The sequence below is a fragment of the Dama dama genome, chromosome 14 (genome assembly GCF_033118175.1).
Source record: "Dama dama isolate Ldn47 chromosome 14, ASM3311817v1, whole genome shotgun sequence".
In the NCBI taxonomy this organism is placed as follows: domain Eukaryota; kingdom Metazoa; phylum Chordata; class Mammalia; order Artiodactyla; family Cervidae; genus Dama; species Dama dama.
The window spans coordinates 3,348,029-3,357,201 of NC_083694.1; the positions used below are offsets into that span (position 1 = coordinate 3,348,029).

General features: G+C 52.4%; 1 protein-coding gene across 1 annotated transcript; it reads right to left on the reverse strand.

The window, feature by feature from the left end:
• Nucleotides 1-1,328: 1,328 nt before the first annotated feature.
• Nucleotides 1,329-6,941, reverse strand: AVPR1B (arginine vasopressin receptor 1B). The gene is made up of 2 exons (XM_061161164.1): nucleotides 5,999-6,941; nucleotides 1,329-1,657 (listed from the first exon to the last, which is right to left on the reverse strand). The coding sequence occupies exons 1-2, from the start codon at nucleotides 6,939-6,941 to the stop codon at nucleotides 1,329-1,331; spliced, it is 1,272 nt and encodes a 423-aa protein (XP_061017147.1).
• Nucleotides 6,942-9,173: the final 2,232 nt, after the last annotated feature.

Sequence of the window (9,173 nt, forward strand, 5' to 3'; positions counted from 1 at the left end):
GTGACTGAGCTGAACAGCTGGCAAAGGTGGACAGTACGGCTGTGGCAGGACCCACAGTCACCAGAATTGAGTCAAACAGCAGAAATGTCACTATCATGAAAATTCAACAATTCTTCTAGAGCTTATAGGTTAGGAAGTCCTTAGAAAGCTCTTCTCCAGTCTTGCAAGTCATGAAAGGTTTGAGCTGGGAAAAGACCTTAGAGAGCATCTCTATTCTGCAGGCAAGGAGCTGAGGTCCAGAGAGGGAGGTAAGTTCCCAAGGTCATATAGATATCACAAGGCAGAGCCAGGTTTTCCATCCTGGGCTCCTGACTTGATTGTGGCAAGCATGTGATTTGTGTGGAAGCTCTGAAGAGCCTCAAACAAATCCAGAGCCACGACTAAGTCACATTTTCTCAAAGGATGTCCCCTCCATGCAGCCCAAGAGGCAGGAGCCACGTGGACCCCGTGAATGGAGAGGGGTGTGCGACCAATCCCTGCTGCTTCCAAGACTTCCTCCCACTCAGAATTTGGTGACCATTTTCATCTCCTCTCCTCACTCATTCTTCCCACACTCAGCCCAGTGGGCCATCCCACTGCGAATATGCAGTACTTTGCCTCGTCACCCATCCTAACCGTAAATGAGGGTATTTGGGAGAAGAAAAGCAGCATTTGCAGAGTTTTTACCAGTTACCAAGTGCTGTGCTAACCCTCATCCCCTTCAGTAGACGGGTGAGTATAGGAGGCGACGTCCCCACACCCGTTGACTTCTCTTCATTAAGCACGCCTCTCTCTACCAACACCCCCTCCCACACACCCATCTCACGATTCAAATAGGGTCTGCCTTGCAGTCATTCACTCCTTCCCTCTCCTGGCTGAACTGGGACACACTAGTCAGATTAGGCTGGGACAAACAAGATAAGATACCGGCCTTTGAATCCCTGCTGCCTGTGGACCCCCAGGCAGGACAGCCCAGATCTGCAGCACCACATCTATCACATACGTGGTCCCCAGGCACGCTGTGAATACGGCAGGATCAAGGAAGCAGACAGCTGAGTCTCCCTGTCTCCCAGCAGTGAGGCTGGGTGGGCAGCTATGACACCAAAGATAGGAGTGGCCTTTCCGGCCTCCTCACCCTGCCTCAAGCCGAGTCAAAGGGCATAAATGTCATTGTCATGAAAATCCAACAATTCTTCTAGAGCCCATTATTGGTTAGGGTGTCCTTAGAGAACACTTCTCCAATCTTGCAAAGTCATGAAAGGTTGTAACTGAAAAAGACCATGGAGAGCATCAGGCTGGGCATTGCTGAGATGGGCAGAGATCCTCCGCCAGACTCTGGGGAGTGCTCCCTAAAGGACACTGGTCTCAGTGGCAGCATAACCATCCACCTGCTCTACGCCCCGCAGGCAGTCTTTGGGCCCTGGCCTCCTGCTGAGTCCGGGGCTGAGGCCACGGGCAGGCGGGCCACTGGAGCGGGTCAGCAGGGTGGCGTGGCGGCTGGACAGACTGCCGTTGGAGAGCCGCCTGCGCATCCCGGGCCTGGCGCCTCCGCAGCAGGCCAGACGGCGCAGGGCATGCAGCCACAGGTGGCTGTTGAAGCCCATGTAGATCCAGGGGTTGCAGCAGCTGCTGAGGTTGCCCAAAAGCATGGAGATGGTGAAAGCCACATTGGTCGAATCTGCCGGGGGAGAAGCACAAGGATTTCAGAGCTGGAAGGGACCTGGAAGAGAGTCTTGCTCCCTACAGAAGAGAGGAGGAAGCTGAATCCCAAAGGGGACCACAAGGGGTTCTATAATCAGAAAGGATCACGGCTGGGACTCAAACCTGGGACTCCTAACTCCAGGGTTTTGCCTCACTGGTTTCATCTTGTGCCACGGGGTGATGACAGGAGCTGAGGCTCGCTCTCAGCTGACTTGGGGACACAGACAGAGTCAGCCCGAATCGGATCTTTGCCCCGAATCTTGAATTGTGAATCCCCTAACGGATGCTGAGCATGGGGGAGTCAATTTCTATAAAACCTGCAGGAAAAATAACCATGATTCTAGCCAAGTTTGGGCACACCTGCGTTCCCACTCATCTCATAGATACTGGTACACACTGCCCTCTGAGTGCTGTGTTCCTTGACCCCTTAGGGTCTGTCCCAGTCATTCAGTTATTGTCCGTGTGAGTACCGACTGTGCCAGGCCCGTGCTGGGGACCTGGGAGGCAACCAGTGGCACCTGACAGCCCTACAGCTCCCGTAACGCCACCTCCAACTGTGCAGCTTCCAGGTACAGGGCGTCCCTGCATCTCATTCCCGGCCAGTACTTGTTCTCTGTCGTCAGAAATGACATCCAGAGAATGTCCCTTCTGCAGGGAAAGCTAATTTCTCTCCTGCACAGTCAAAATGCGAGCCTTCAAAGACTCTGATAAGATTCCTTCCAGATACAATACTCTTTCTGAAAACTAAACAAAACTTCTCGTGCCATCAGGAAAGCTGCTGGGATGGGCCCCACCTTCTGCCAGATGCACCATGGCTAAGCTATGGTGCGGGTTTTGTACACTGAGTTGCCCAGCTCTTTAGTGGAGGCTGTAGAATCTGAGTGCCATGTCAGAGCTGGGAGGAATTAAGGGTTATGGCACAGACTTGAACCTAGGTCTTCCCTCTTTCAAGCAGCAATTCTGCACCCTGCCACCATTTCCACCAGTGAACTCAAAGGCAAAGCTCAAGTGCCTGCTCTGTAAAGCGCCGTGAAAGCTTCCGATACGCTGGTTCCTTGGGTGCTCTCCAGTGTGGAAGCCCAGGAGAAGGGGAGATACAGGTCAGGATGTCAGAGAGAAGGCATGAATCACAGAACTGGGAAGCACAGAGCCTCACAGAAGTGAGAGCAAGGAGGAAGCAAGGGGGGACCAGCCTCAGCAACAAACACAGGCTCCTGAAGCATGAAGGCTTCTGGCCTGCGCCCCAGTTAACCGAATACCCAGCGGCTGCAGAACATTTGGGAAGTTGCTTTGGCTAAGGGGTGGTATTCATCCCATCTGCTCCTTCAATATATGTATAGTGCCTAGACTAGGCCAGAGACTGAGGGTTTCCACAGGTTTCTTCACTTGGGAAGCTCCAGGAGGCCAGAGCCAGGCCCAGGGAGGAGCTTGAGATGCACCTGGAGCTCTGGAATCTTTGGAGGCTGCAGCTCAGTCCTGGAGGGCAGACCTGCTACTAGTCACGGGCAGCTGCTGCCGCGCGGCCTGACAGAAGCTCCACTGATGGTAAGGGGCAGGGGCAAGGGCAAGGAGACAGCTTCCTGCCAAAGACTCGGGGACAAGCGGCCAGGAGGCCAGCATGTCGTGGAGGGAAACTGGGTGTACTGGAAAGTAAGTTTAAAGTGGTGAATGTCTGCTCAACTCAGAGTCCCCGAAGGGCTTCCGCTTTTCTGAGGGACACTTGGTTCCTGTAATGCTTACTTGGAGAGGCCCTTGATAAGTGATAAGTCACTGTATGTATGGGTCTGAGGGACAGGTTGATGACGGTGGTGACTACAGGAGGCAAGCAAGAAAGCTTCTTGTAGGTTCCTTGATAAAGGGCCTTCTCATCCCTGGTGCCATCAGCTCAGCTATGATTGTTGGAAATAAGACAACAATAAAAGTTTGGATAAAGTTTGGCCTAAAAAGATTTTGATTCAATTCTTAGCTCCATCTCTTACTAGAAGTGGCAATTTGGACCAGTTATTTCACCTCTCTAAAGTTCAGGTTACTTTGATGTCAAGGGGAAAAGGTCACCCCTAAGTAGCACAAGGCCTAAATATGCTTGGCACATAGAAAGCCTCCTTCCTTCTATTCTGTGCTTGACTAGGGGTGGGGGTGGGGGTCCCTAGAGCAGGTTAGGGGTAATATGCTCATTGCTTAAAGGTTAATTTTATAAATAGCCTCTAGTCCACACTAGTGTGTGAAAGGTGGTTAAGAAGGGGTACAATGGGACTGTTATAATTCAGTATTGCTGAACTCTCTCTCTTTTTTTTTAGCTTTAAAAAAATTATTTTTAATTGAAGGATAATTGCTCTACAATATTGTGTTGGTTTCTGCCATACATCAACATGAATCCTGCTGAACTCTCTTGCAGAGTTGCGTTAATGTCATGAACAACCTTCCCCTTACTTCATCTTTCCAGAAAAGCAAAGTGTTTGGCTTGAGCGTGCCCTAGGATGAGCATATTGAGATTAGAAACAATAGCACAGGGGAGGGGGATCACTCTAAGAGCTGGTAGGAAGTGGTAGTCTGAGTCTGTTGGTCAGTGAATCCTCAGGAAACTTCCAGAGAAAACAGGGCATCCCTGGGGCAGTCACGTGCTGCACCCACCACATACCCCAAGCTGTGATAAAGTGTCCGCTGTACCACAGAGCACACAGTCACCCTGACAGGTGACTTCACACGTGTCCCCAGCCGCCTCTTCTTAGGGGAGCAGGAACAGATGTCTTTGAATACCACTTTCCAGCATTTTAGGACTTCCCTGGTGGCTCAAACGGTAAAGCGTCTGCCTACAATGTGGGAGACCCAGGTTTGATCCCTGGGTCGGGAAAGTCCTCTGGAGAAGGAAATGGCAACCCAATCCAGTATTCTCGCCTGGAAAATCCCATGGACAGAGGAGCCTGGTAGGCTCCAGTCCATGGGGTTGCAAAGAGTCAGACACGACTGAGAGACTAAACTTTCAAACTTTTTCTCCAGCATTTTGGCTGCCCAGAAACAGCATTTACCTTTCCCAGGACAAGCTCATCCCCAAATGGCCTGACCAGTTGGCAGTATCTGAAACTTAGAAGGCTGCCATCTATCTCACTCCAAAAAATGACCCCAATCAGGCCCCTCACATCCCAACTGGAACACAGTCCTCTTGGAAGGTCCCACTTTGTTTTTCACAGAGGAGGAAGGCCCTTCTCTTCATCACTTCCAGAGCTAGAATTTGCAAAGTGGGGGCATGGAGTTGAGAAAAGAAACAAGGAGATTCCAGGCCTAGGTTCTATTCATCACTTTGCCACTTCCTAGCTGTGTGCCCTTGGGCAGGTCAGGTTTCCTCTCTGAGCCTTTGCTTTCTCATTAAAAAACAAAAGCGTTGAACTTGGGATTTCAGGGTTGTGCCCCAGGGCTAATTAATTGAAAATGGCTGTTGAAAAGGAGTTCAAAGTCTTGTTCAGGTGCAGGGGGGAAGAGTGCTGAGAGACACACTTCGTGGGCCAAAAACTGCCATCTGGACCGAATCATTTGAAAATCCCTTTCAAACAGTCTAGCAAACTGTCAGTTGCTTGGTCAAATCTACTCACAGTCATATCTTCATTAGGGCCAAATAATATTTTTAAATGCTTAAATTAGTTGCCAAAATTGTAAAATACGGAAATTTCACATTAAAGATACTCACATGGCATGTTTTGACTGGATGGGAGTTACAGCTGTCCCTTTTCACACCGGGACAGGCACCGTCTTCACTGCTTCACCCGTTTGTTACCTGCCTGACCCTGGCAGCCACTACGCTGCCACGTAGTGGCATCAAACCCACGTCTCTTAAGTCTCCTGCATTGGCAGACGGGTTCTTTACCACTAGCGCCACTGGGAAGGAGGCTCAGATGGTAAAGACTCCGCCTGCAATGCGGGAGACCCGGGATCAATCCCTAGGTCGGGAAGACCCCCTGGAGAAGGAAATGGCAACCCGCTCCAGTATTATGGCCTGGAGAATCCCAAGGACGGAGGAGCCTGTTGGGCTACAGTTCATGGGGTCACAAAGAGTCAGACATGACTGAGTGAGTAAAATGCACATAATACTAAATGAGATCTTCAAACGGCTTCGAAAGGATTGATAGAAACCATTCAAAATGAATGCATACTAGAACTGTCCCTTTTCACATCAGGACAGGCACCATCTTTAACTGCTTCACCCATCTGTTACCTGCCTGGCCCCGGGAGCCACTGTGACCCTGTCCTAATACCCTCCTCTCTTCTCTGCATTTTTCCGCCTCATGCTCCCGCCTCTACCTTCCCAACCAGACCACACACTTGCCTTCATTGGGGGCATTCTCATCCCACACAGACCACATCTGGACGCTGAAGAAAGGTGCCCAGCAGGCGATATAGGCCAGCACAATGACCAAGGTCATCTTCACAGTTCGGATCTTGGCCCGCGAGATGGTGCTGACGCTGCTAACCCTGGACGGCAGCCCCCGTATGGCTGCAACCTGGCCACGAGGAGCGGAGGGCCTGTTCCCCATGCCCCAGCTCCCTCCTTCGGCCTGCCCAGCCTCCGTCTTGACTTTGAGGTTCTTGCAGATTTCGTGGCAGATGAGGCTGTAGCAGGCTGTGAGCATGGTCACCGGCAGAATGAAGATGGCCAGGGTGGTCCAGGTGATGTAGGCCCGTGGCCCCCAAGGGAAGCGGAAGTCTGCCCAGCAGTCCAGCACTCCAGAGCCCTGGATCACCTCTCGTACAGAAAAAATGAAGACTTGAGGGAGGCTGAGGACGGCCGCCAGCAGCCAGGGGGCTGCGATGAGTGGGTAGGTGGACCGGCTGGGCTGCTGGAGGCTGCGCAGGGGGTGACAGACGGCCAGGTAGCGGTCCAGTGTCATGGCCAGCAGCATGTAGGTGGAAGCAAACATGCTCAGCACCTGCAGGTACTTGACAGCCCGGCAGAGCGGGTCGGGGCCCCGGAAGCGGTAGGTGATGTCCCACAGCAGCTGGGGCAGCACCTGGAAGAGCGCCACGCCCAGGTCGGTCAGGGCCAGGTGCAGCACGAACACCTGCATGCGGGAGCGCTTGCGGACCGGCCGACCCACCGTCAGCAGCACCGTCAGGTTGCCCCCTGTGGCCAGCACCAGGACGGTGGCCAGGATGCCGATCTCCACCTTGGCCAGCTCCTCATCCCGGCCCAACCAGGGTGTGGTGGCATTGGTGGCAGAGAGGGTGCTCCCCGGGCTCGGAGCAGCAGTCTGAGGAGGTCTGGAATCCATGGTGGAAGTTTGCTGCCAGAGAAGCGGGTGGGGAGGCAGGGATGGACGCAGAGTGTGAAGGCAAGCAGAGAGGCCGGAGGAGTGAGACAGAGTGGGCAGGAGAGGTTAGAGATGGAAGAAAGGGGAAGGGTGGGATGACCAGGAGGAGGCTGAGACTGTGTGGCAGGAGTTACCAGGGCAGGGATAGAGAGGATGAGGAAGAGTGAGGTAAGGAAGAAGATGCTGAGCCTAGAGAGCGGCGGGGGAATACGGGAGCCAAGGAGTCAGGAAGGGGAGAATGGGCGAGGCTGTGCAAAGAGAGCCTTCTGAAAGGGTAAGAAGGCTGGGGGAGCTGGCACCACTCCCAAATGCACCTCAAATCCACTTTCTCCAAACTGTCCTGGAAGCGGAAAGCGGGTGCCCCTAAGCCTGTTTGCAGGAGCGCTCCTGGCCAGAGGAGTCGGTGGAAAACGCAGCTGAACCCACACGCCCCGGCTGGTTTTATGCGCTCGCATCCAAGAGCAGCGCCCCGGCGCAACGGGTGGCTCCTGCCGGGAGGGCGGAGTGACACCCGTAAGCGACCAACCGCGGGGCCCAGAGAGGCTCGGGGAGGGGGGGTGGCCGAGGAGGAGGGACAGAGGGGCAGAGGGACCCCGCACAGGGAGCCAGAGGAGTGGACGCCGTGGCGAGCGCTCGCCGGCCGGCGGGACCCGCGGACAGACAACCTCACCTTGGCTCGCTCCTGGAACCGTCGGACTGTCTCCCGAGACAGGTGCACGCCCAGGGGATGGGTGGTGGCCGCCCACCTACCGGGGACCCTGAGGCCAGCAGCGCTGGTGGGTCCCTGTCCCCCAGTTTGCCCCCCAAGGTGGCCAGGTGGGCGAGGCAGGGCCCCAGACGGAGCCCTTGGCCGTCGGCGGTGACGTCTGACCGCAGGCTTGGGTGGAAACTTGGAGCCATTAAGGCGGAAAGAAAATAAAGGCGAGGCTGTGGGTGGAGAGGAGGCAGCGGCCCGGCGGGAGACAGCCGGGTGGGACGAGTCAGTCCTGGAGAACTGGGGTCCAGGGGTGGGCTTCGCCTCCAGGCTTTCCGGAGTCTTTCACCAGCGGTCACCTCAAGGCAGTTAACCACCCTGGGAGGTAGAAAACTGAGGTGGTGGAAGTTACAGGACTCGCTCTAGAAAATCACAGAACTAGTGAAGCAGTGGAGGCAGGACTAGACCGAGAGCTTTTCCCAGAGCAGCCTTTACTAACATCCGTGAGAGGCACCTGTGCAAATAAAAATAAACCAGCAGGGCCCAGAGGAAGCTTACAGTGCAGTGGAGAAAGTGGTTGTGGAATTCATTTTATTTTTAGTACATAGAGGAGGTGGATTACCGGGACCCCAGAGCAGAAGTTCCTTAGGAGTGACAACAGCATCCTTTACTACCCTCAGAAAGGCCAGGGCCCATCGTCATACCAGAGGGCCGCTTGTCTTGCCTTTTAATCAAACCAGATCCCGCTGTGTAGTGTCATCCGTCCACCCATGTGTACAATTAAGGTCCCTTCTTGACTCGCCTCCACATTCATCTGCACATTCATCTCCAGCTCATCCTTCACGGTTCACTCACTCACCATTCCTCACCTAAAATGGGTTAGCATCTTCCTTTTGTGCTGTGCAGCCCAAACCCTAACTTCGCACAGATTTTGTTCTTTGGGAATAATTTTTTTTTAAGTCTCTCTGCTGGATCATTCCCATTTTCAGATAAACAAACTCTAGTGTTGTGCATTTCCAAAACATATACATAACCCGCTCACCTCCAGCTATTACAGTCTCTTCCCTTTGACAGCGAAACTCAAACTGTTTGTCTCCATCTTCTTACTCCCATTCATTTCTCGATGTATTCATTTAAAATTCTATATCTTAAACATATGTTTAAAAAATACTGCATTACATAAATGATATCAAACTATATGTACCATTCTGGAACTTGCTTTTTAAATTCCACTTTATTTTTTACATCTGCCCATGGTAATACATAGATCTAGTTTATTCACTTTCTCATGCCCACTATTGAAGTATGTGAATATAATGCATTTTGTTTATTCATGATTTTAGGTTATTTTCAGCTTTTTTAGCTATTTACTTTTTAATGCCACAATGAACATTCTTTATATATGTGTCCTTGTGTTCATGTGTGAGAATTTCTCTCAGGTGTACATACAGATGTATATGCTTGATGTATTATTGGACCACACAATGTATGAATTTTCA

Bases quoted from the DNA above. Each gene is read 5' to 3' on its own strand.
- AVPR1B (XM_061161164.1), bottom strand. From the start codon at position 6,941: ATGGATTCCAGACCTCCTCAGACTGCTGCTCCGAGCCCGGGGAGCACC. The intron at 1,658-5,998 runs GCAAGTGTGTGG...CTCCCCCGGCAG, and splicing joins TGAGAATGCCCCCAATGAAG to ATTCGACCAATGTGGCTTTC.